The sequence below is a fragment of the Schistocerca gregaria genome, chromosome 1 (genome assembly GCF_023897955.1).
Source record: "Schistocerca gregaria isolate iqSchGreg1 chromosome 1, iqSchGreg1.2, whole genome shotgun sequence".
Lineage (NCBI taxonomy): Eukaryota > Metazoa > Arthropoda > Insecta > Orthoptera > Acrididae > Schistocerca > Schistocerca gregaria.
In genome coordinates, this window is record NC_064920.1 from 158,946,863 (window position 1) to 158,974,792 (window position 27,930).

Consider the following 27,930-nt stretch of genomic DNA (forward strand, 5'->3'; position numbering starts at 1 on the left):
TTTTGCTCTCCAAATAGCAATATTCCTTTACTACTTTAAGTGTCTCATTTCCTGATATAATTCCCTCACCATCACCCTACTTAATTCGACTACACTCCATTATCCTCGTTTTGCTTTTGTTGATGTTCATCTTATATCCCCCTTTCAAGACACTATCCATTCCGTTCAACTGCTCTTCCAAGTCCTTTGCTGTCTCTGACAGAACTATAATGTCATCGGCGAACGTCAAAGTTTTTAATTCTTCTCCATGAATTTTAATACCTACTCCGAATTTTTCTTTTGTTTCCTTCACTGCTTGCTCAATATACAGATTGAATAACATTGGGGAGAGGCTACAACCTTGTCCCACTCCCTTCCCAACCACTGCTTCCCTTTCATGCCCCTCAACTCTTATAACTGCCATCTGGTTTCTGTACAAATTGTAAATAGCTTTTTCGCTCCCTGTATTTCACCCCTGCCACCTTCAGAATTTGAAAGAGGGTATTCCAGTCAATATTGTCAAAAGCTTTCTCTAAGTCTATAAATGCTAGAAACGTAGATTTACTTAATCCAGCTACTAAGATAAGTCGTAGGGGTCAGTATTGCCTCACGTGTTCCGATATTTCTACGGAATCCAAACTGATCTTCCCCGAGGTCGGCTTCTACTAGTTTTTCCATTCGTCTGTAAAGAATTCGTGTTAGTATTTTGCAGCTGTGACTTATTAAACTGATAGTTCGGTAATTTTCACATCTGTCAACACCTGCTTTCTTTGGGATTGGAATTATTATATTCTTCTTGAAGTCTGCGGGTATTTCGCCTGTTTCATACATCTTGTTCACCAGATGGTAGAGTTTTGTCAGGACTGGTTCTCCCAAGGCCGTCAGTAGTTCCAATGGAATGTTGTCTACTCCGGGAGCCTTGTTTCGGCTCAGGTCTTTCAGTGCTCTGTCAAACTCTTCACGCAGTGTCATATCTCCCATTTCATCTTCATCTACATCCTCTTCCATTTCCATTTCCATAATATTGTCCTCAAGTACATCGCCCTTGTATAGACCCTCTATATCCTCCTACCACCTTTCTGCTTTCCCTTCTTTGGTTAGAACTGGGTTTCCATCTGAGCTCTTGATATTTATGCAAGTGGTTCTGTTTTCTCCAAAGGTCTCTCTAATTTTCCTGTAGGCGGTATCTATCGTACCTCTAGTGATATACGTCTCTACATCCTTACGTTTGTCCATCTATCTTACCTCTAGTGATATACATATCTACATCCTTACATTTGTCCTCTAGCCATCCCTGTTTAGGCATTTTGCACTTCCTGTCTCATTTTTGAGACGTTTGTATTCCTTTTTGGCTGCTGCATTTACTGCATTTCTCCTTTCATTTATTAAATTCAATATTTCTTCTGTTACCCAAGGATTTCTACTAGCCCTCGTCTTTTTTCCTACATGATCCTCTGCTGCCGTCACTACTTCATCCCTCAAAGCTACCCATTCTTCTTCTACTGTATTTCTTTCTCCCATTCTTATCAATTGTTCCCTTATGCTCTCCCTGAAACACTCTACACCTCTGGTTCTTTCAGTTCATCCAGGTCCCATCTCCCTAAATTTCCACCTTTTTGCAGTTTCTTCAGTTGTAATCCGCAGTTCATAACCAATAGATTGTGGTCAGAGTCCACATCTGCCCCTGGAAATCGTGACGCTAACGTCCTCGAATGAAGACAAATTTTTTAGTCTAGAATTGGCTCGTTGGCATTTTATTCAGGATTAAATTGCAGTGTACACTGTTTATACAAATAAAATATTTGCTTTCAGTTATCATCAAGATCTGATTTGTGCTTGTTATCAATTCCCTCGCACGTTTCTCCCAGAACGGGCGCTACAACTTCTCGCCACGATTCTCTGTCTTTGTACACTTAAATAAGAAGACTCTAATTACAGTGATGCGAGCGTGGTATAATTTGTCTACATACTGAACAGAGCGCTACAGAGTCCCTGTCCTACTACCCAGTTACACCAGAAGGAACATTTGCTTACTGGCTTTTCCGTAGCGCACATGTCAAATCAATAGCGACACGTTACACAGACGAGATTGGAGAGAGTGTCACAGCTTCTTTCTCAGAGGTCTTCGTTTTTGGAACACTGCCTGCGAGCAGCTTAGAGAATGAAGCGGTTACACTGCAGGACCCGCCCATCGTTTTGCAGGACAATGCTCTGCTGCATATTGTGCATGTTGTGACTGACTTGTTCAATGGATGGGGCAGGAAGTGCTGTATTAGCCACCGCACTCCCCGAACGTAAGCTCTTGTGCCTTCATCTTGATTCCTAAATTGCAATAAGCGCTAAATGGCGTTGGCTTCAGAACTGCTACATAGATGCATCGGTTCTGCTACAGAAATGCGCCGGCTCTTCGTGAACCATTAACAGAACTGGCGGTGCTAAGGGTTTTCTACGACTGCCACATCTTTGGCGACGAATTATGTACAATGCTGGTGGCTACTTTGAATAACAGAAAAACTTCGAAACAGGTATCTAGTTGGTATAAAATATAAATAAATAGTCGCCACTGTTATAGTTCAAACCCCCGTACATATCTTTCAATAACATATGCAAACAGTGGAATCAAATTATTTTGAAACTAAAACTTTGTTAGTAAACAATCTGGCACACTACTGCACTGCCGACATTCCTACAGTTCATAGCGTTAACGAATGACGCATCTTTCAGCACTGGTGATGTTCTCAACTGCCTCAGTAACTGTACCCAGTATGGTGAAATCCCGTATGCTACGTACGTACCAGATCACCAGCAATGATTCTCTCTCAGCTTGTGGACTAGGACTGTATGGTGTTAGCTAGTAGTATATTTTCTGCTGCCATTCTGTTTCCATGTTGCATATAACCTGGTGTTCAATAATGACATTGTGTTGCCTTAAATATTCGTTTTCCTACCTTTGGTTATTTATCTGAAAACACTCACTGTACGATCATTTGCTGTCAGTAATTTTGATCTCAATGTTGTGACATCCTTTGTAATACGCATTAGCAATGATGTCGAGACATTTAGCTAACTGCATTTGGCACCACCTTCCGCCCTGATGTCGAATGCGACGCGTCGTGGCTTGTACTCCACGAAACGCGATCCTACTGCTTGACGTCTCAGCCGGCGCCTGCAACTCACGGGTGTGGGTGGATCGTAGCTGGATCCAAAACTCCCCATATGGCAATCCAGATGTGTTAGTATTGAGTTCATGTGGCATGCGGCGCCTACACAAGCACCTTAATACCTTCGGAGTGTCTTCGGAGTGTTCCCGAAAATCATACTGACAAACATCAGAGGCATGGGTTGATGCATTATCTTCTTGAAGTCACAGGGAGTGTAGCAGGCGAACAGGAGGATTAGTATGATCAGACAGTAGGTGTGTGTGTGTGTGTGTGTGTGTGTGTGTGTGTGTGTTGTTCACCAGTGAAAGACAATGGCATATCTATCAGGGCTCCATTTCATCCCGTGTGACACACACCCCTCCCATCCACCACCACACCCCTCTCCCACCCCCGGTTATTGAGAATACCTTTACCATTTACCCGAACAGTGTCTTGTAAGTGGGATGCTTAGTCTCATGTAGTTTTCGACATACTTGTTCTCCGCCATCGACCGCGACTATCATTTGAGCCTTTTTTTCCATGCGGCGAAACCCATCTGGCTGTGTTTCTACACCCGTGGCAATCTCTGTTAGACGCGAAGCGCTCGTCAGTACTGCACCCACGGAAAGGCGTAGGGTGCTTCAGTGAACTCACTAATTCTTGCTCTCTTTCCGATCGCTGTTTTATATGCAGGACAGTGAACAACATTACAAGTAGAATACTGAATTACTCGTTTCGAAATTGAGGATGGAGCGAGCGTCTGAGTTGTGATGCAACAACTAGAAAGGGACTTACAAATTTTGGTTAACTGGACAAGTAAGATTATAAAATTGTCTGAGCAGAGAAACTGGAGACAAGTGAACTTTTACTGTTTTTCGTGTGCCGTTAAGGCAGTAGAGGCAGGTATGGGAATGGAGCAGGCAAACACTTAGGTGATGAAACGAGAGTGTGAATTTTGGCGCTTTTTCAACAACTATATGTCCCCATATCGCGGAGATTTAATCACGCGTGGTTCCTGCCCTAAAACCTGGAAAATCGTCAGCTGAGCCCGAAAAGAAGCCCAAAATCCTTGTTGTGCTATCTTAGAGCGAATGTTCCACAGGAAATGTATGAGATAACGAAAGATTACAGCTTCACGAAACATATTCTATGTATACTCCAAACAAAAAATTTTATGTTAAGTTCAAGGGTCAGCGTAATCAATAGAGGTGTAAAATAAGTAGCTTACCTCAGGGAGGTGTTCTTTTACCAATGTTATTTAACGTCTGTACCAACGGACAACCACTTCTGAGAAACACAAAGAGTCTCCTTAGTGAGTCAAGGCAAATCTTTCGAAAATCTTGAAGCCCCCAGGACAGATGCATGGGAGTTGAGTTTCTGTTACCCTACAGTCAACGTCTTACAAACTCAGTTGTGTGCGTTTTATCTTCATCACAATCAAGCATGTCGAAAACAACGTAGCAAGGGATTGGCTGACTGACTGACTGACGAGAGTGAGTTGCACAGAACATGGGAGAGACGGTATTGTGATAGGTAGGCCCATTAGCTCTCTTGTGAAGTTAGGAAGAAATTTAATTTCTCTAATATTTTGGCGAAAACTGTTCCAAAGTTGCCTCCCTGATATGGAAAACTATGTAGAGAACATGGCAGTCTTATCAGGGGACAGCTATAATTTTACTAGGTGTTCATAAGCGTATTCTGTCGTGCTGTTTCGATTGTTCTGTAAGAGTTGAAGACAAATGAGCTTGCGTGCAGTGATTGAGAAGACGATAGAGTAAACATAGAGTACGATGGTCACTATGCTATCGGCGTTTAGCCATGACAATTGTTCCTAGGCTGATGTAATACGGTCGGAAAAACTTTAGTCACTGTTGTATCGTACACAATTATTGATCTCCAATTCCATCCTGCCATGCGCTTTCGTACGAAAGTCCTTGGAAAATTAGCAACACTATAGTTAAGTAAGTGAAGTATTAATCTAAGAGCTCATTTTTAAGCTCGAAAGAAAATACTTATTTCTGTAGTGAGTGAAGTGATACCTTATAGGCTGCAGACCACCCACACAAACTTGATTGACAAGGCGCGGAACGAAACGTGTAGTCTTCTTTCAAGCTTGATATGTACTGCACTTGTAACTAGGGGCACGTAAGCATAGCGCCACCCATATATTCGTCGCCAAGAAACTGCCAACGCGGAGGGACAAATCCGGCTCATCAGGAAAACCATTCATTACATGTGTACGTTCCAGCAACCCCACGTTTGAGATCAAGCATGAATTTCGTCTAGTCTAAATCAGTCTTGCAAACAGCAGCAACTACAGCAGGGAAACAATTGTGGATTTCGCGACTTTAACTGTACCTAGATTCTCCCTTCCTCGAGATCTGGAAGATCCAAGAGAAACATTCAGAAATTACGCTTCCTGAGGGTACCACCTGCTGTGCTCTGCCTCTTGCACACCTCTTCTGCTTGCAGTTCCGCGAGCATTTGTTGCATGACCTTGGTCAACAGTAGTGTAGCTTGATAGTTCAACATTTCATTTGCTTTTAATGCTACTTACTCTTTATTGTATTTGTTTCTGACTAGAATACATAATAAAGTGAGTTTATTTATTGATTCGTACTGAATCTGTAACAAATTAACAAAGAACACTGTGATGATTTAAGCAATTACTTTTTCCGAGAAGTTAACATCGGCTCTGAAGATTCCATGTCATTGGTGAATCTAAGACTGTAAAAAAAAACTATACTATAAGCAAACATCTCCGCTTATCGTAGATGTCTTACTGAAATGTTTTTCTCAGCAGTACTGAGAGTTTTAATTTTCTTTTTTATTTCTTCTGTCTTTGTACAATCTTCAGCGTACCGCCGCGCGGTCTGGCGCCATTTCTCTCCCATCGGAGGTTCGAGTGGACCCTCGGTCATGGGTGTGTGTGTTGTTCTTAGCATAAGTTAGTTTAACTTAAAGTTGTGTGTAAGTCGAGGGACCGATGACCTCAGCAGTTTGGTCCCTTTTGTTCCTACTCTGATAAGCTTTGAAGCTGTTGTCAAAACCGTATGGCTTCAGTTTATATTGTCAGAACACTCATGTGTTGCGTGCACTAAGTTGCTATATTCTAACTTCTTTCTTCTCGAAATGTGCATAGGTACTGACGTCTTCTCCTCTCGAAGGCACGTTTCGGTTTCTATCGGAAGCATTCGTGTAAGAGTAAGAACAGAAAGAGTGCCCATAGTCTGTGCGCCGACTCGCCGCGCTGGCCTGCGGGTGCACACAGAGAACGTTGGGTAGCAGGTGCAGCGGTGCCATTACGGGTAGCACGTCATGCGCGCTTCGTTAGTACCAGACAGTCGCGACGTAACTGAGTCACATGGCATTCCATGATTCCATGTCATAGCCAGATAAATGCGGCGTGTTTCTCTTTTTGTCACGCGCCATATCTAAGCTACTTACAGTTTGCGAACGTTTCTGCTTTGCAGGCCGCGGTGTTCTCGCGGTTCTAGGCGCGCAGTCCGGAACCGTGCGACTGCTACGGTCGCAGGTTCGAATCCTGCCTCGGGCAGCTGAGTTCCATAGTGCTCAGAGCCATTTGAACCATTTTTTTTCGTTTCTGCTTTGGTTGTTATATTGCCTCAGGATCTAGGAAAAGGAGAGGCGATCCTGAGCTCAGTATTAGTGTTTTGTTGGTCTAGGGGAGAAATATCCATGTATTTACGATCGTAATGGTGCCGAACACAGCAACAGGAATGCTTAAAATAAGTGTTGGATAGGACTACTGGTAATACAGTAATTGAAAATTTCTAAATTTTGGAAGTGAACGAAATAGAATTACATAAGGTTGATTTCTGTAAAAATCTGCAAATCTCTTCGCTTATTTACTTCTGATCCTATAAGAACCAAGCTTCACTTTTCAGTATGTAGGTACATAGTTGATACTTCGTTGTAAAAAGACAATTCTCCCACGGGCCAAGAAAGAAGTTACAGTGTGAATCACTCAATTCCGGAGCATTGCTTGGTAGCTGTTGGATTTCTGGTTTTTGATGTAAGTACTCAAGATCGAACCATCGTATAGCTTTTATTCGTGCCATAACTGAAGTAGTCATCATCTGGCTTTCCGACATTTCCATACCAAACGAACATCCTACAGACCTCCTTCCCGGGAATAATCCGTTGTTAAATTACGCCTTTAGTTAGTTAATTCTCTGTGAGACCACAATTTCATGTGTTCTGTAAATGGAAAAACAGTCGTCTCCCGGCAGAATTTTGATTCAGAAAGCGGTATTGCCTCCTAACTATGCTTTACTAAGTTTCTTTTAATATTCTCACCAACGTCAGTTGATAAATATTATCCATCTGTATCTAAAAATAGCATACCACGATGGATCGGAATTCTAAAACGTTGATCCAAATTTAAATCTGTTATGCCTCCCGTCGAAGCGACCATTACAGTTCGATAGATTCCACACTTCCTAATAACCTTGAGCTGTTTTGATCCAAAATTATTGATTTGATGTTGGTAAACATATAGGCTGTAGATGTTCTCATATTGCCTTTGGCGTGTCAGCCATAATTATTTGAATCGTTGCTTGTCCTCAGAACAAAATAAAAGGAAATAGGAATCATTTTCAACTCCAAAACACCTGAAAGCTGGTAAGAGAAACCCACCATTCGGTTTAAGTGACGACAACCATTAGTTTCTGAAAAAAATGACGACCAGAGTTTAGACACAAGTTCATCGAGTCGCTTGCGCAGTGTCAAATGTAGTGAGTCGGTAGCGTCGTTGCGTTTTGTAGCCAAATCCACTCTTTATGTTTCGATTTTTTTGTATTTTTTGCTGGGTCGGAAGTACGTGAGAGCAACATTTTTCGTGGCGTTACGAAATACAAAGAAATTATTGACAAAAGAGAATTTCAAATCTTATTTCAAATAGATTTTTTCAGCGCAAGTCGAACGTAAGCTTATATTATTGAAAGTAATTGAACATGGAAAAACTTAGAAATTCTAGTGTTTCCGTTTCTGCTTTGATTTTTACTCCCATACTGGGAGGAACACTGGACTAGCATTCGGGAGGAGGACGGCCCAAATTCGCCTCCTGGCATCCTGATTTAAGTTTCCGTGATTCCTCTAAACCGCTTCAGGCAAATGCCGGGATGGTTCCTTTGAAAGGGCACGGCCGACTTCCCTCCCTAATCCGATGGGACTTGAACTCGCTGTTTGGGCCCCTCCCCCAAATCAACCGACCGACTTGGAGAGAAGCATTGCATTCCACCTGTCTCAAAAGCATTCACATCATAAAAATTTCGGAGCACCACAAGCAACGAGCGAAGGCACATACACCATCGTCACATTATTTAGTGTATCACGAAAAGAAGTCTCGTTAACGCTGCAAACCACCATGTATGTCGAAACATTTTCTGGAAAGCTGGAGCCTGTAACTGATGCTGAATCGAGGTGTGTATTTGAATTGCATCGTCTCTACTTGTGACTTCTGTTAGCCGTGCGATGAGAACGGGGCACTTCTGTTATCAGTGAGTGTAATTTTTCTACTGCTGGTAAAAGTATACGCCACAGAGTCGACATAATGCCGTGCACTTAGCAGAATTACTTGTAATGAACACTTTAGTATTAAGATTTCATCAACAAAGAACCTATCGTAGAGGAAGTGGTACAAATATGGAATACCATTTTGTTGTTCGTTCATAAATTTGTCAGTTTTTTACATCAAGCAAACAAAATATCTGTTGTACATATTTCAGGATATATGGAATATTCCAGTCGTTTCAAGTTTGTTAAAGTTAAAAACAAACGAATACTGGAAAATCTAATAATTCATTGTCAAAGAAAACGCTATAAAAATAACTCAGTAAAAACACACTAAATATACCTTTTTCAGTTGTTAACTTCTTTACGCCAAGTAATTTCACTTGCGGAAGTCATGCGTATTCCTCTACCGTAATGTGCACATTCAGCGTGCGCCCGTATTTGGCACGCTAGACGCATTACCCATTCTTTCAATCCCTCGTTCTGCGAAAATTTACCTGAGCAGAAGAGACAATTGCCATCTTCGTAAGTGGGTACACTGTTGTCCAGAACTTTACTAAGGGCGGACGAATGACCTCTCACAATAAAAGACGCCATCCTCTTTGTTCCTGGGCTTTGGTCTCCTCTGCTTCTTTGTCTCCGGTTTATTTGTTGTCTTAGATACTCCAAGAGATGGCATCAACGTTAGGACTGTTGGAGGACTTCCTTTCCTTTTCCTTTCCTTTCCTTTCCTTTTTCCTTTCCTTTCCTTTCCTTTCCTTTCCTTTCCTTTCCTTCATTGCTGGCACCTTCCGTATTTGTGCAGTGGGTGAGATTTGTCAAGGTGTAATTTCAGATGTGGCGGCAGATGTTCCTCCCTCTACTTCGACATTAGCTTTTCCACTTTTAGAAGCCACAGCTGCTGCAGCAAACGGATCATTGACTGGATGATTAGGCAAATCCTTAATTATTCCTTCATTGCTGGCAATGAAGTCTGCATCCGCTAAAATAGGATGGTTTAACGGGTATATCCTGTCACCCTAAATGCATTGACTGCTATCGCCCCTGTCTGACACTGAGATAGACCTTGTCATTCAGTTCGGCGATGTACAAGTTTGTTACTGGACATTCATTTCTCGTCATCCATACGCGTACCAGCTCAGAATAATACGTATTCAAAGGACTCGTGAAAGTTATATCCAGCGGTTGCATCTTGTAGGAGGCATGAGAAGGCAGACACAAGGTTTGACATGGTTTCGCATGCGAGATTTAAAACATCCAGATTTCTGGAATGGCTCTTTTTTTTCTCTCTAAAACGTTTCTTATTTCATAGCAGACTCATTCCACTGCTTCCGAACTAGAAGTCATTTCTGAAGTAATTCCTATAAGTAAAACATGTTGTGAAAGTACAGCAGAAATGTGGAACACTAGGGTAAAAATGCGGAATTCCATATTGTTACATAGCCATCTTGAAATTCAGAAACGCAAATAAAATCCAAAATTAAATTTAAATAGGTGACAAACACGTCATTTGGCTTCTCAATGCCCAACGGAAATTTGCAACGCTTTGAGAGAGGTGTGTGGGAACAGTGTAGTGGGTCGTAGGTGGAAGGCCAACTGCAACAGACTAAATCTCTCAGGTTACTGTTAATGGCATTCGGAGAGACGATAGACGAAAAACATGTGACGAAATAGCATATGCGGCCAGAATGTCTTATTTCAATTTACTGAATCCGTCAGAGAAGGGGTGACAGGCTTGCTGCTGGTGTCCTCATTTTGCGCTATAATACAAGACCGCATATTGCCTTACCATTGTGAGAAACGCACGACAAATATGGATGGGAAATAATCATCCACCCACCATACAATCGTGATTGAGCCCGCCCTATTTTGTTTCTCAGATTTAAGGAACAACTCCTACGGAAACTTTTTGATACAATTGACGGAACTTGTAGTGACGTAATTGTAGTATTCAGACACCTGAACAATGGAATTGCCTATTCGGAATACAGAAGTTGCCGAGTGTTGGTGAAAATGTCATAAGCAGGAATGGAGACTTATGTTGAAGGCTTGTAAAGGTATTTTATAAAATAAATTGTTTTTTCAGTTATATCTTGGAGCGTGCAGTACAGAAGAAGTGGTCCTGATATTTAGTTTTCAGTAATTCAGTTGTATTTCACCAAATATATCCGCAACAACAACAAAAAAGATTATATATGAACACAGTCTGAAGACGTGTCTGTAGACGCCCCGGACAGCAGTGGGATTCAAACCTGACTGTCGCCCTCCATACGGCCCGACGACCAGGAGTGGTGATCTGGGGTGCCATTTCGTTTCGTAGCAGGACACCTTTGGTTGTCATTCGGGGCACCCTTACAGCACAGCGGTGCGTAGAGTATATTCTACGCCCCGTTTTGTTGCCCTTCATGGCAAGCCATCCTGGTCCTACATTTCAGCATGATAATACCCTTCCACTCAACACCGATAGTTTCTAATGCTTGTCTTTGTGCGTGCCAAACCCTACCTTGGTCAGGAAGATCGCCAGAGCTCTTCACGATTGAAAACGTTTGGAGCATTATGGGCAATGTCCTCAACAATTAGGGCCCGAGGTGGAGCAACGCGTTATCGACTAGTTAAGGTTGTGAAGCTCTTTCACTTGAATAAATCATTCAGTTTGTCAGAAATTGCAATAATTTGTCTGTCTGTACATGTACATCAAATCCACAGATTTCTATCCCATTCGGATAATTCATTTGTCGTGCGTCGGTTTTTTATTATTGTTATTTTGAGTTTATAAGGCCTCAGATTTTGTCGTCTTACAAAATAATTAGCCATTGCATCCTGTATTTGTTTTTTTACACATTTTTCTTCTTCTAAGCAAGTTTGTGGCAGACCTTTCTCAGTAAATGCATCCTATTGTTTGTGACGCCCAGAACATGATATGTTTTTAACTACATCAGTAACACAATTGTATTTCGCATCTATTGCTCGCCGGAACACACGCAATTTGTTCGACTACGTGTGACCAAATACATTTATTCAATGTTTCCTGAATGCACCAGATGTAAACTGGCCAGTGGCTGCATTTTGAACTATGAGGGCTGTTCAAGAAAGAATGCGCATAATTTTTTTTACAACGTACCTTTAATCATGCTCATAATTTTGATAGTTCTCAAAGTAGTCTCCCATCAACGCTACGCACTTTTCCCAGCGTTTCTGCCAGTCTTCAAATACATGCTGGAAACCATTTTTTGAGAGGTCCTTCAAAATCGCCTCCGCAGCCTTCACCACTGCTTCTGATGATTGATAATGCCTACCACGAATGCGTTTCTTCATGTTAGGGAATAGAAAGTCACATGGAACTAAATCTGTACTATAGGGAGGGCGAGGGATGGACTTCACGTTGATTTTTGCAAGACATTCAGCAACAACATTGGCAAAATGGGGCCACGCCTTATCGTGGTGCAGCATCCAGCCTGCTTCATATGCTGATATGGATTTGCAATGTTTTCATGGCACTCATGTAGTATTGTCTAGTTACTGATGTGTGTGCAGGTACAACATGCTGCTAAACTATTCTATGAATATCAAAGAATGAGATGACCATAACTTTCCCAGCAGAAGCAACCACTTATGCTTTTTTGGGGGTTGGTTATGGAGATTTCCACACTGAGCTTTGCTGTTTGCTCTCAGGATCAAAATGATGTAGGAAAGTTTCGTCAGCCGTTATTACATTTGAAAGAAACTCTAGATCTTCCTCTAACATCAACTTTAACTGCATGCAGACCCGCACGAGAATAAAGAGTCCCTACAATGAAACTACTCCGGCGTGTTTGTTGCACATTCAACTAACAGAATATCGTAAGAGTAAATTTTAGTGCGAGAAATTATGATCGTAAAAATATCATTATTTATTGAACAGCCTCGTACAAACTATTTAAATATATGTAGCATACTTGCTTCATTTCTAAATATCACACTAACAATAAGCAATACTGAAAAGAGACAGTTCATTATCAAGCTTAGATTTCCGACTATCAGAAGCGTAAGAATAAAATTTTTTCTTATAGTTCGTCAATACCGAATGAGAAACATGGCATGTAGGGAACATGCACTAATCCCAAAATAGTGGCTCTTAATTTTTAACGCGAAAAGTAAAAGTTTCACTGAAAAACTAACTACAGAGACGTGTGTGGCATATCTTTATTTAATAAAACATCTCTCAGATTTTCTCGGCGCGACTGTTTAATTTTATGCACAATATTTCGATGACCCAGCCGTCTCCTTAAGTGCGGCACGCTGTTATTTGTACACGCTGCCTGGACTCTAACCAGACTTGAAGAAAAAGGTTGGATCTGTCTTCGAAATAATGCGCATAAAATGGAGCGAACTCGGCGGTACACCCAGAAGCACACTATTAATTAACAAAAAGGCATACCTTCATCGTGTGAAGTAGACATGGTACCACGTTACTTGCCCTAGCATAGTCACACGCATACTATACTGCCATGTATCTGGTACGTCACATGTCACGCCTCGTCGTTGGGCGCGCATTCGAAGATAATTGACGCGCGTCAACGTTTGGATATGCAGGGTAGTACAATCTAAAACAGTCTTTAAGTTTTGAAGGGTGGCGATGCTGAGAAATAACCGTTAAGAAAAAAAAAATTCAGTACATTGCGTCTCTTCCGAGTTATTAGCGTTGAAGTTACCCAATCAGGCCGTTGTGCGTGAAAATTCAAGCGCCTTGCCAGAGGCAGTCACCCAGCGTGTTCGTTTTGTTACCTAAAACCGAACAAGAGAGCGATACAAAAATTGGATATAGGACAGCGGTAAAAATAGAATTCGATCCAGGGGCTGAGCAGTCTTGCGCGCTAACATCGACGCCATGAGAACAACTGACGCTAATTGTGTCGCGAGCCGCTACAGTTTGCGCGCGCAATGGCCTGATTAGATAACTCCATGCTAATTAACTCGTAAATGGCACAGTGTGTTGAACTTTTTCGTGACTTTTGTTTCTCAGCACAACCAAGCCGACCGCGTAGCTTCTGCATACTTTCCTTCATTTCATTACAACATTCCACATTAGGGTTGGGGTAGCAGAGATTACGCTGCCTGTGCAACTCTTCGAATCTCGTGCGTGTCAATGGACACTTGTGAATGGTGGTTTCTTGCGAATAGAGATACTCTCACTATATCCTTGACATAGTGGCAGCACAGCTTTGGAATGTCTCATGCTATGTGCGTGCTCTGTTTGGCTCGATGTAAAGAGCTGATAGCGCGTCTGCTTATTCGGAGCACCACTATCAAACTGGTGGCCGGTGCAAAGTTCACGACTCGATGCGCCGTGGCGATAGTCTCTCTCTCTCTCTCTCTCTCTCTCTCTCTCTCTCTCTCTCTCCTCCCCCCTCCCTCCCTCTCTCTCTCTCCCTCTCTCTCTCTCTCTCTCTCTCTCTCTCTCTCTCTCTCTCTCTCTCTCTCTCTCTCTCTCCCTCTCTCTCCCCCTTCACTCCCCCCTCCTGTATCAACACACAGTAACGACGCGGCACAATTAAATTTCACAAACCCGCCAAAAAAGTTACCTCAGCTTTTCTAAAATAGTTCCTAACGCGGATAACAAACCGCAGCCCTCCGGTTCAGGTAGAAGTAGCATAAATGCGAGTTTTGAGCGGCACTTAGGATAAAAAGCTATCATTTTCTGGAAAACGCCAAGAAAAGCATGCTTGCTTAACGTTGTCGAAGTGATTCGTGGATGTGTGCACTGAATTATTTAAGATAAAGACGTTACTCAAATTGTAACTAATGTCATGGAACGACGCTCTTTTATTAAATTGCTTTCAGCAAAAGATTCTCACATTTATTAGAACTTTTGAAAAGTGAAATGATAAATTTGAGATGTACTTGGAAGGAGAAATAAGGGTTTTAGAATTAGCTAGAAGAGTGAAAATTTTTATCTGATCTATGGCCTTATTTCCGCACGCCTGTTTGTACGAAAACAATGAAAGAACCCTTTTCTTGATAATCGTTTTGTTTCTCGAAATATTCGCCTATAAAATACATGCACTTTTATATCCGTTCGAACCAATTCTGGAAACATTTTTCCATTCTGATGCTGGTACCTCAAAAGCATGGTTTTGTAGGGGTCCAACAAGTTCTTGAGGTGATGAAAATTGCCGTCCATGTATATTTGTTTGTCTGAGGGAGAGGAATGAAAAGAATTCCTTTGGCGATAAATCAGATCGATAATGGCAGTGAGATTTTGGTCTGTTTGAGCTGCTGGCATTGTCATAAATGCTGCGACATTTTCTAATCTTCTTCCTCATTTTTTTTGTAGTTTTGTGACAGCTTCAATTATCTAAAGCAGTGGTCGCCTCAGATGAAATGTACCAAAAAGATAAACGATCGGTTTCGCGCAAGATCTTCGCAAATGAACCACTGTAGTTGGTGTCCCTTCATCGTGGGATACCCAAACAGTTGGTTGTGGCTATGCTTTTTAACTCATACGAATACATCAAACTTCAGTCTCCCTTTACAATGATGTATATGTATATGGATATGGATTTAGCCTTTCCACGGTCGAATATTTCCTTACACAAATTGACACTACTTTGTTTATGGACTTCGGTCGAATCATGCGACATCCCGCCGTTCTTTTTCACAGTTTAATGTTCATCAAGAATCGAATATACTGCAATCTGCCATATGCATGAGGTTGTTTCTACCTCACGGTAAGTCTCAGGACGATCCTCTTTTGTCATGTTACGCACTGCTTCGATGTGTCTTGGATCAGCTACCGATTATACTCGATCTTGTCAAAATTCTTCGTTGATGGAAACATGCATGACGAAATTCTGTAACAGTTCTGAACAGTATTTTCTAAATATTACTACTGTTAGTGCAATCGAAGCTGACACTCGACGAGGAGGCTAATTGAAGTGAACGGAAATCGGAAAATGCTTATAAGATTGCTCCCATCTGTCATCTCGACGATTGTCAGTTTGGATTGCGCGAACGAAGCGCTTCGAGGTCTTATTGTGTACATTCACGTGACATTTCAATTTTTTCCCAATTTTTTTTAATTTGTCGCTGTAAACAAACTACTTGGCAAACTTTTGAACTGCCTTGATTTTAACATAACTACAAAATTTTCAAACCGTAGTAATGTCACATCTCAGTAGCACCATTTAACGGTCGTTGAAAGAAAAGGGAAACAGTGAACCTTACATTCAAACTAATACCATCTCGAATGTGGTGGATTTTACCTTAACTGATAATGATTTAATTGACAGATCGATTAAATGAAGATAAAAGCAGTAGTACTGAGTCATTATTACGCGTAAGAACTACCTGATTTAAGTTAGTAGTTACGCAATGACCCGTTTTTAAACACTCACAGCACTATTCCAAGGTGAAAGTAGCTTCGGCTTTAAATAGAATAGTAGTCAACTCTTCGTGCTAGAGACTAGTTGCAAATTGAGCTGAAAAGAGGGCGGGTTAGTAGCTAATTGTTAAAGTTAGCCATTCATTTACCAGAGCAAAATGCGTATTCAAAATCAGTAATACTGTCTTTTTTGTTCCTTATTTAGCCTTCATTGGTATTTGGGAGACCTTGGGGGCGTCTTCCCCGGTGTTTTGTGCGGTAGGCCATCTCTGAGGTACAGTCACGTAGACCTGTCTGCTCCAGGAAAAAGGGACTGGTGACTTATAGTTTCGTCTCTTTAATCAGCCAGCCATCCAAACACACACACACACACACACACACACACACACACACACACACACACACACATGCGCGCGCGCGCTAGCTAACCACTGCTGGATCATTTAGCAGAAGTCGCTATTCGGCTTCATATTCTCAGTTATCGTCCTACAGTAGATAGGCTCCATACGACACTGTTTGAGGCGGAACTTTTTGCATAGAGCAAATCATTGTTTGCAGCTGGTCCTATAGAGGCTGGGCATAAATACTATAGTTTTTAATGAAGTACTTAGCAATAGTTAACGTACAAACCTGAAATACTGAATGTCGTGGGTTCGAATCTAATTATGACTGTTTTATATGTAATTCTGTATCATAATGACCATTGTTATTTTCAGTTAATTGATTAAATGTAATTTTTTATTTTTAATGTTTCTTCGCATCATTTTCATCGTCGTATGTACTTCATTTGGTCTTATTTTTGTACCCGTCTTCCGTTTTTCATTTGTAATCAGCTTGTGTCGCCTACAACCTGTAATAGAGTGCTGACCAGGACTGCTCATTGCTTGCTATCGCACCAGATCGTGAAGCCAGTGAAGCTGTTAGTGCTGGAACTGATAGTTTTCTACCTTGAGTTTGCTGGGAGAGGTCAACTTTAATCTCCGTGAACAAAAAAAGCGTGATTAATACTTCTGCCCCAGGTTGCTGACCGCCTTTTCTCTGATACATTGCACAGTATGTGTTTTGGTTAAGTTAGGACACGAGAGTAAGTTCAAAGCTAAAAAACACGTCGTCTGCCGCAGTTCAGTCGTTGGTCACTTAAAATCAGTTGTGGGCAGAGCATTTCACGTTCCCGTCGTACCTGACGGCAGTTGCTTCCAACATTGCTCCGCGCCACATGAATAGCACTACCGATGTTAACCGCTTTTAACCGAACGGCAGCCCATGTGGCAACACTGTAGTGGCAAATGACTGATGTCAGCTATAAAGTAATTTTAATGGGACTATAGTAAAAGTGGGTTGTTGTCGCCTTCCTCAAATCCGTGAATGGTACGTTATTAACACTGTTTGGTCTACATTGATGTAGTATGTGCGATTGTGTAATTTAATGTTGGCGTTTGTGCTGTTACGGATAACTACGGAGAAAGGGAAGAAGATGTATCGTGATAATGATAAGTGATAGATAACACGAGGCTGCGCTGGCTCCGGAGCGAAACTCACTATACTGATGACCGATTGTGAGCGGTAGGCAGCTTCCGTTCCTCCCATTTCTGGTCAGATGATACAAGTGGAATCTTGTCATCTTGTAGGCCGCTAAGAGATTTAGCGACCTCGACCACGGAAAAGGACTGTTAAGATATAAAAGAATTGCTCGCCAATTAGAGAGCAATCTCTGTGTTGTAACAGTACTGTCTTTAAAATAAGAATATTATATAAGATGATTGAAGAGTTTATTTTGTGTGTGTATAGATTTGATAGCAGATGCAAACTCTGTTGTTTCAGAGAGAAACGCGCGGCTTGGCGCTGGGCGCAACATCGCGCGAGGATAGCCAGTCGGTGGACGTGGCTGCAGGCGCAGATCTCTGACCTGGAGTACCGCATCCGCCAGCACAATGACATCCACAGGTAAGCGTGCCCTCCTCTTCAACCTTCTATGCTTATGCACTTATTTATGAGTACTATGGAAGACGCCATTCCAGTCCTACAGTACTCTAATAAATAGGTACTTTCATTTCTTAAAGGAAGTCATTTTCGTTGGCTATTCTATGATTTCATTATTTAGAAGTTAGTTAATTTTCCCACCTACGCATAATCAAGCACATAACAGATATTGTATGTTTGAGGCATTTTATATTCCATACATAAGTGTCTTGTGTATGTGGGGAAGGGGGGGGGGGGAGGAGACAAAAATGACGACGTCCCTAATAAAGAACTTAGCACAACCATAGTATGTACTAGCTCAGCTACCACAGATTTTAAGTCCATATGTAAAATGGAAAAAGTGCAGTCCATATGCCGGTTTTGTTACTGTGTCAGCACACGTTACACACTAAAATAAGTAGAACCACACAGGAAAATCATTTCATTAAAGTAAACATCTAGTCTCTTTTACAATAGTTACGGAAATATGCATCTCAATTTCGTATTTGCAGATGCAGCTTAGTAATGTTTTCACCTATTAACGTAGACTTGGATAAGAAATGTTAAGTGATATTTAATTATCTGAAACTCGATAAGTAATTTTTGGGAAGTTGTAGTATTTGTAACATAGCAGGTTGATCCTTAAAGCAGAGAAATTACCTCGAGTTTTCAAGCTTGTGTTTTCCTTAGGCCAGACTAGATTCTGACACTTCGACGGGGCTTCATTGTAATCACGATTGTATTACATACAAATGGCGCAAAACACACAAACCAACTTCACCGATTAATATTCACTCTAAAATTCACGTTGGGAGTCGAGTCGGATTTCTCTGGCTTATTGTAGATTCCCATAACATAGAAAGTGGATTGGGCTAGTTCAAATTAATCAAGTATGGAATAATTGTAAACATTGTAGTTAGTGGTGGGAAACGCATTGTCGATATTTTAGTTGGACGGGTAACCTGTGGACACCTGTTTACGACTGTCTCCAAAGTCCAAGGAAATTGCGAGAGGTAGAGGTAGTAGACTATTTTCCTCACTCCTGTAAATGTTCGTTCAGTATTAGTTAAAAGATGTTAAATTCTAACTTTACGCTAAGAAGTTATGAGAGACAGCAAAATGTCATTTGGAGAAGGATGGGAAAGGAAATATGTCGTTCTCCATGTGAAACGTCCTGCGACTAGCTATAGCGATGTAGGAAAGCCGCAGTCGTCCTCCCGAAAAAGACATCTGCCTAAATCTCTGCGTTACCTCGCTCCGTCGACTTCAGTATTAAAGCTCGTTTTTTCACCATGAATCTGATTTGCTGTAAGCACAGCTCACGTAAGCGGTATTAAAAATCTCTCTGAGCGCATATGTTAGCTGGACTCGAGGCAGGGTGAGATATTAACATCATGTCTGTTTCTGATAAGTGGTGGAGAGACTTCTTAGTCCAAAATCAGGTAAATATTTTCAGTTCCCACTGGGAGAGTCTAGCATTTCGCCACAGTGGAATCACACAGACAGAAGTTCTACAGCGAAAGAAGTGCCTCGGACGTGACCGGAGTCAATATCTCTGCTTCAGTGCAGTGCTACCTAAATAATCCGTACTTGATGTGAGGAATAGCGCATTGTTCTTAAGGTAAGGTTTACGCAAGTCGTTTCTCATTCTCCAGAGCTAAATTCGGTGAGATGTCACAGTGGCTGAGACTCAGTTAATCATGAGGGGTGGACCTCAAATCTCGTCGCGTTATCCTTACTTATTTTTGCTGTTGTCTGTGCACTAACTTAAGGCGAAGAGAAGGAATTAATGGTACCATCTTTAAAACTAATAAAGATATTTTCTCATTCTTGCCAGTCCGGGCATTATCTCGATGTCGTTGTAAAATAAAAGGTGGTCTCCCATTCCTCTGTATCTTCATAAAGCTACTTTGCCGATTACACGACACTAAAGCAGATTAGGTACTGCAGTATCTCAAATGATGGTGCGTGAGTGATCTACGCCTACGTACATACTCCGCAAACCACTGTGAATCGCATGGCGTAGGGTAATTTGCATATTAAGCCACACGGATCAAAATTTGCCGTGTAAGGGCGTGAAACACATGAGAGCTTTTTGCTCCAAGTCAGTTTCATCCTCTCAAATGGTTGTCGCAGAATTGTTTACACTAGGGGCGATTTTACGCTGATATTTACAGTCTGATAGTTCCCGCGAGCACATCGTGTAAGTGTCTTGTCTTGGGAGAGCTGATGTCGGAAACGTTTGCACACAGCAGGGTGAAGTTTTGTGCGTGAAGGAAGAGCCGCGGGATACAGCGACACTAGTAATCATTGTAGTGGCAAAGTAATAACTTACATGGCCGTGTTCCTGTTGGATGAGAGAGCGGATGAGGCGGCGGAATAATTTTGGGGCACGAAAGAATCACGTTGTAGAGCTTGTGATGTGAAAATCGACAATAATATCGAAATTTTGCAAGAATGACACTGATAAGATACAAGAAATACTCTTCATAATTGGACCATAAATTGCCAATCCAAATACTATCATGCTTAAATCCAGTAGTGTGAAAAATAGACTGCCGGTGATACTAATATTTCTAGCATCAGCTGTTTATTCTCTTTAATATTTGGTACAGTAGCAATTACGACGAAGTAACGCGACACCAATTTCATCGTTATACCCATATACGTTCAAAAGCCAAATAGGGCAGATATCAGACAAATGAAGGATTTCCGGACATTTTATTTCAGCATTTTTCCTTGTATTGACTTAAGGAATAACTCGTACATTCCTGAAGGTCTGTTCTTAAACACCCAATGTACGTAATGATATAACAATATGTATACCAAGTCATAAAATTGTAGATACAGCTGTATTGCCTGAAGTTTTTCAGTTCCAAAAACGATTACTTTCAAACATAACTTCAGTCATAGCGCTGGCCTTTCCACCTATAAACTAATAACTTCGTTCTTAGTCCACTGCCTGGCAGCATTTTCATTACTATTTTTGCCGACACATCGCTGCCATTCACCAACACTGCCTTATCAATCGCGACGATACTGTACACCGACAATGACTATACAAGTTTATAAAACGGTTCGTTGCAGTATTGATATGGCGAAGTGTGTAGCATACCTGTGTGGAATTTCATTGTATCATATTAACATGAGATCGAGTCTTTGCAGTGACAATTTTTTTAATTTTTTTTCTTAATTCTGAAATGTCACAATTACGACCATTAACGAAATATTACGTAGTTCATCGTGAAGCTGACGAATGAAGCTATAAGATGTGCGAGAGCCAAATTTTTTCACTCAGTAGGTTCATCACAATTGTTTGATAAAGACTGCAGTTCCGCGGCCGGTTTGCGCGTCTTAATGTTCACGGAGTCAAGCCAACCTGCTAGTTTCCGCACAGAATCTAGATTCAGCTTACGAGGTAGCCGTAACCCCAGTGCTAGCTGGCAGTCAAACGCGTCCGCTAGCAAACGGGTTGCGAACATTACTCCATGTAAGATAGGCTTTTTTTTCCCTGTAGCGTTCGGAGCACCGTATGTTGTTTCGTGTCTGTGCGAATGACGTGTCATATCTGCAGCGGCATTCGATGGCTTCGCCGTGGGCGTATTTTGTATATAATAAATAGGTAGGTTTTCATTGTATTGTAATAACGTTGTTTCTGGAAAGAGATTCTGTTGTATTTTCCTGCACAAATTGTAACTGTCAAAGAGCTGATCCTAATCAGAGCATCACAGAACTTTATTACAAATCCTTACTCATTGTCGTGTATCTTAAATTTTTCGAGGTCAAACCGGTATGTCCATTATTTGAAATTTTGTCGTAGTTGTTTCCACCTATGTTTCTTTTCTTTTTTTCCTGTCGAACAGACATTGTCATGTTGAACGACGACAAGAAGGCGCAGAATGATGCTCAGTAAGTCATGGCTGCCTTAACGGATGAGAATTCTAGGCAAGAACAAAGAATTGACATAATAATGTTCACTTCACAGGCGACATATCACCGAAAATCGAACATAAACACAAAACAACCAGACAACATTCTTTTTCAGGAATAAAGTCTTAAGAGAAGTCGCGTGTCACGGCATAATCACCTCGGTTTATTTTTAATGAGAAAAGCTTATGGCTTTATGATCCCATCATGTTTTCGAACTGTAACGCTATTGACATTGTCCCTAAAAGTGTTGATTTCATGGAAGATGTAGGGCTGGAGCAAACTAAGAAAAATTTCTTTTAGATAAAACTTAACACCGCAGAAAAATTTATATATTAACAAAAAAGGAATACAGTAGCAGACGAATTGTGATTGCTTTAGAAGATGAAATAGTGAAGGCAGCAAAGCATCAAATAGGTAAAAAGACAAGGCCTACCAGAAATCCTGGGATAACACAGGAAGTACGGAATTTAATTGATGATTAACATTAAAATGTAGTAAAAGAAGATTTGACAGAGCACTGAAAGACCTCCAAGTAGAAACAAGACCGCAGGATTAGAAGATATTCCATCAGAACTGCTCATAGCGTTGGGAGAGCCAATCATGACAAAATTTCCATTTCGTGTTAAAGAGACAGGTGAAATCCCCTCAGACTTCAAGAAGAATGTAGTAACTTCATTCCAACGATAGCAGTTGGTGACAGTGTGAAAATAACCGAACTATCAGTGAAATAAGTCATGGTTGCAAAATACACGAAAATCTGGTAGAAGCTGATCTTGGGGAAGACAGTTACGATTCCGGAGAAATGTATTAGTACGAATACAATACTGACTCTACGACTTCTCTTAGAAGATGAGGTAAGGAAACTAACATTTACAGCATCTGTAGACTTAGGGAAAGTTTATGAAAATGTTGACTATAATACTCTTTGAAATTCTGAAGTTGAAGTTGGCAGATGTTCAATAAAGCAGCGAAAGGCTGTAGTAAACAAAGAAAAAATTGGAGAAATTAAAGTCCAGGGAGAAGAAATAAAAACTAATTTACCGATGACATAATGATTCTGGCAGACAGGAAAGTACTTGGAAGAAGGAACGGAATGGATGGGGGTCTTGAAAGGAGGATATAAGATGAACATCAACGAAAGTGAAACATGGATAAAGGAATATTTTTGAATAAAATCAGGTGATGCTGAGGGAGCTACATCAGGAAACGCGACACTTAAAACTAGTAGATGAGTCTTACTATTTGGGCAGCAAAATAACTGATGGCCGAAGTAGAGAGCATATAACATGTAGACTAGCAATGCCAGGAAAGGCTCTTCTGAAGAATATAAATTTGTAAACATTCTGAGGAAGAGAAATTTATTAACATCGAATATAGACTTAAATGTTGGGAAGTCTTTAAGGTATTTTTCTGGAGTGTACCCATGTATGGAAGTGAAACATGGAGGATAAACAGGTTAGCCAAGAACAGCAATGTGGTGCTGTAGATGAATGAAGTAGTCAGATGGATAGATCACTTAACTAATGAGGAACTGAATAGAGTCGGCGAGACAAGAAATTTTTGGTGCAACCTGACTTAGAGGAAGGGATCGTTTGATAGGCACATCCTGAGACATCAAGGGATCACCAATTTAGTTTGAAGGAAAGTTTTTGGGGTAAATATCGCAGAGGGAGAAAGAGATGGATACAGTAAGTAGGAAAGTTGTGTGGAGAGCTGCATCAAATCAGTCTTCGGACTGAAGACGACGAAGACGACAACAACAACAACAACGACATCTAAATAAGTGTCCAAGGAATAGAAAAGCAACTGGAATCACTCAACAGAGGAAAGTCCACTGGACCTGACGGGATACCAATTCGATTCTACAGCCGTGTACCGCAAGTCTCTAGAGGAACGAAAGGTTCCAAATGATTGGAAAAGAGCACAGGTAGTCCCAGTCTTCAAGAAGGGTCGTCGAGCAGATGCGCAAAACTATAGACCTGTATCTCTGACGTCGATCTTTCGTAGAATTTAGAACATGTTTTTTGCTCGAGTATCATGTCGTTTTTGGAAACCCAGAATCTACTCTGTAGGGATCAACATGGATTCCGGAAACAGCGATCGTGTGAGACCCAACTCGCGTTATTTGTTCATGAGACCCAGAAAATTTTAGATACAGGCTCCCAGGTAGACGCTATTTTTCTAGACTTCCGGAAGGCGTGCGATACAGTTCCCCACTGTCGCCTGATAAAGTAAGAGCCTACGTAATATCGGAGCAGCTGTGTGGCTGGATTGAAGACTTTTTAGCAAACAGAACACAGCATGTTTTTATCAATGGAGAGACGTCTACAGGCGTTAAAGTAACCTCTGGCGTGCCTCAGGGGAGTGTTATGGGACCATTGCTTCTCACAATATATATAAATGACGTAGTAGATAGTGTCGGAAGTTCCATGCGGCTTTTCGCGGATGATGCTGTAGTATACAGAGAAGTTGCAGCATTAGAAAATTGTAGCGAAATACAGGAAGATCTGCAGCGGATAGGCACTTGGTGCAGGGAGTGGCAACTGACCCTTAACGTAGACAAATGTAATGTATTGCGAATACATAGAAAGAAGGATTCTTTATTGTATGATTATATGATAGCGGAACAAACACTTCTGTAAAATATCTGGGAGTGTGCGTGTGGAACGATTTGAAGTGGAATGATCATATAAAATTAATTGTTGGTAAGGCGGGTACCAGGTTGAGATTCATTGGGAGAATCCTTAGAAAATGTAGGCCATCAACAAAGGAGGTGGCTTACAAAACACTGGTTCGACCTATACTTGAGTATTGCTCATCATTGTGGGATCCGTACCAGATCGGGTTGACGGAGGAGATAGAGAAGATCCAAAGAAGAGAGGCGCGTTTCGCCACAGGGTTATTTCGTAACCGTGATAGCGTTTCGGAAATGCTTAACAAACTCAAGTGGCAGACTCTGGAAGAGATGCGCTCTGCATCGCGGTGTAGCTTGCTCGCCAGGTTTCGAGAGGGTGCGTTTCTGGATGAGGTATCGAATATATTGCTTCCCCTTACTTATACCTCCCGATGAGATCACGAATGTAAAATTAGAGAGGTTAGAGCGCGCACGAAGGCTTTCAGACAGTGGTTCTTCCCGCGAACCATACGCGACTGGAACAGGAAAGGGAGGTAATGTCAGTGGCACGTAAAGTGCCCTCCGCCACACACCGTTGGATGGCTTGCGGAGTATAAATGTAGATGTCGATTAATGTTACTACTTTACAATAGGTTGGACCCATTTACGGAGTTAGATGGCGCATTGATTAGCACGCTGGACTCGCATTCTGGAGGACGAAGGTTCGAATCGCTGTCCAGCAATCCAGATTTAGGTTTTCCGTGATTTCTGTAAATTGGTCCAGTCAAATTTCGGAAATGTTGCTTTGGAAACAGAGCGCAGGCTCGGTTTTAAGGAAGGAAATCGATCTGGCGATGGGGCTTAAAGCTCCTTACCCATTGTTTTGCTGTCAGGCAGGTAACTTTCATTCGTATACTAATAATATTCTCATTTTACTAGTATTTTTATATTACCTAGTATCATGAGAGAAAAGAGAGTTTAAAGTACATCGCGGCTGGTGCCTTTTTAAGGACTGAGAGCCATTTGGATATTTCAGTTTCAAATGGCAAAATAGTTCAGAAACGAAGGAAAGATAGAAGGATTTAACGTCCTGTAGCCGACGAGGTCATTGGAGACGGAACAGAAGCTCGCATTCTGTTAGAAGGTATGGCTTTCACAGAATTGATACGTCTGCCTTTGTGAAGTGGCAGCATGAGAGTTCGGTTGCAAAGTTAATGTTATCTTTCTTCTAGGGCAGTAGGGGTAGGGACCACTGTTGTCCTTCTTTGCGGACGAAGAGAAACCATTGCCATGGAATGAGATTAATTCTCAAGTAGCAAATGCTCTGTATCACATTCTAACCCACTCTGAAGTAAGGTAAAAAAAAGCGGTAGCAAGCGTGCCGTTTTTATTGGATTCGGTGTAATGGAAGTTGGTCCAATCGTTCTCGAAATGCACTAAAATGTGAAATGAGTCAGATACATTGTTCGTTCCGGAATTTTTCATACATTGTTCATTTCACTAATCCTAAATGGAAACATCCGAAGGGGTGCGGCACAATAAAAATTACAAACTTAATATGTATCATAAGGTAATGCAGTTTCTTTTGGAAAAGGGAACCAAAGTACGCTAGATCCCAGAGGTACAAACTTATATGGGAGACATGGCAATACAGTTAAGAGTGACTTAGACTTACTATAGGCAGTTTATGCTTATTTGATAAAAATTCATGCTAGGGAGGAGGAGGAGGAGGAGGAGAAGACAACGACTTGATAACCAAGGTAAATTAAGTACGCACACTCACAATAAGTGATTCTCAGTAACTATTTGTACGTCTGTTAGTTCAGCGTAGAACTATTGAAGAAATTATTCACCGTGAAATCCTTCAGACATATTAAACTGTACTTCACAAATGCAGAGCCTTAATATCGATTATTGTTATTCCCAAGTTTGATTTTGTGAACTGGGCTGTTTAGAAGCAGAGACATTCATTGTGATGTTTCATGCCAGTTAAATGTGTCCTTTCTTGTATTAGGGCAGGTCTGAAACACGGAACCAGTATTCTGCCAGACTGCTTTAGTTCTCACTGTTACTCTTTGGAATTAATGTTTGCAGTGAGTGCCTTCACCGGATGAAGGGTAATTCCTTTAAGAAGCAAGTTCCATTTACATATTTTTTTTTAAATTGAGTAATTAACTCTTTGTATACAGCATTATAAATTAGGGCTGCAACTGCATGTTTCTGCTTTTCACTTTCGCTAGAAAACGTAACTCCTAGAACAGTTTCTGATGGTCTCGTGATGGACGAGATCCTATGTTCCATACTTTTTTTTTTTTTTTTTTTTTCGAAGTACGTCGTAAATTAACCTGTCGAGTAAAATAGGCATGCGCACGGTGAGATTCACACGCTAGATCTGTATAGACTACTTAAGTAATTCCTAGACTTCACGAGAGAACCAGCAAACTGCGGGTTGTTTGACACAGAACAGTAAACGTAAAATTTACCGTATACACCACGCACGCACTTTCTGTCGGAAGTAGTTCTAAAACCGTAATCAAAACTTTGATTTTATACGATACTAGCGAACCTGGCAATACATCGCAGTTGTAAATATGTATGGGAATTGGATTTACGTCCTAATCCGGGTTATGCCTGGAAATTGGCAAGAAGCAAATTTCGCCTCCTCGTTGTGACATCGCCAACTTTGAAGTTAATGGAAATCAAATTGCAATAGATCATACAGATTCCGCATGAAAAAACATTTACTACAAATGTTACGCTATATTATAATATACACTCTGTAGGACATACGCTATATATTTTATTAAGCAAGAATTTACAGGTTTTGTGTTAAAAAATGACTTCCAGAAAGGCAATGCTGTAGTGTGCGGTGTTGTGAAAATGTGCGGTTTCGTTGTCTTTCTCGTGGTCGGTTTTAACTAAAACAGTAGGACGTATAAACGATTAGACAAAGTGTTGCTCAGTGTGCTATAATTTTAAACCCTAATCGTATATGCAACATCATGCTGTTTTGTTTTTTTGTTCGAAGTCGATTGTAATAGAAAACTTATACCAAGAAGATTTTATTTATGGCTTGTAGGCATATGATTAGGATACCGCTGAACTGTCTGAATCGTCAGAAAGCTACTCATTGACAAGACTGAATCTGCGAAATAATCTCATTGGAGCTAGTATCGAAACAGATCCAGCAGCCGGAAGAGACTCTCTCATGCTTTATATTAATGATCTCAACCGATTTACATATTCAGTTTTAACGTTCGCAGTTAAAACCTACTGCAAAAAAGAAAACGAAACAACATATTTTCACAGGAAATTACAGCACAACGTGTTCTCTCTATTAGTAGGTTATAATAGAAAACCTGTACATTATTGCTTAAAAGAATTGCGTTGTTCACGTCAGGCCAAATGGTTGT

General features: G+C 41.1%; 1 protein-coding gene across 6 annotated transcripts in view; it reads left to right on the forward strand.

The window, feature by feature from the left end:
- The window catches only part of LOC126335338 (KAT8 regulatory NSL complex subunit 1), a 344,378-nt gene that overhangs the window by 227,458 nt on the left and 88,990 nt on the right, over positions 1-27,930 (forward strand). For all 6 annotated transcript variants that reach the window (XM_049998554.1, XM_049998520.1, XM_049998511.1 and 3 more), the window contains one exon: positions 17,836-17,958. In XM_049998554.1, coding sequence (XP_049854511.1) covers positions 17,836-17,958 — 123 coding nt within the window. The remainder of the gene's footprint in view (positions 1-17,835; positions 17,959-27,930) is intronic.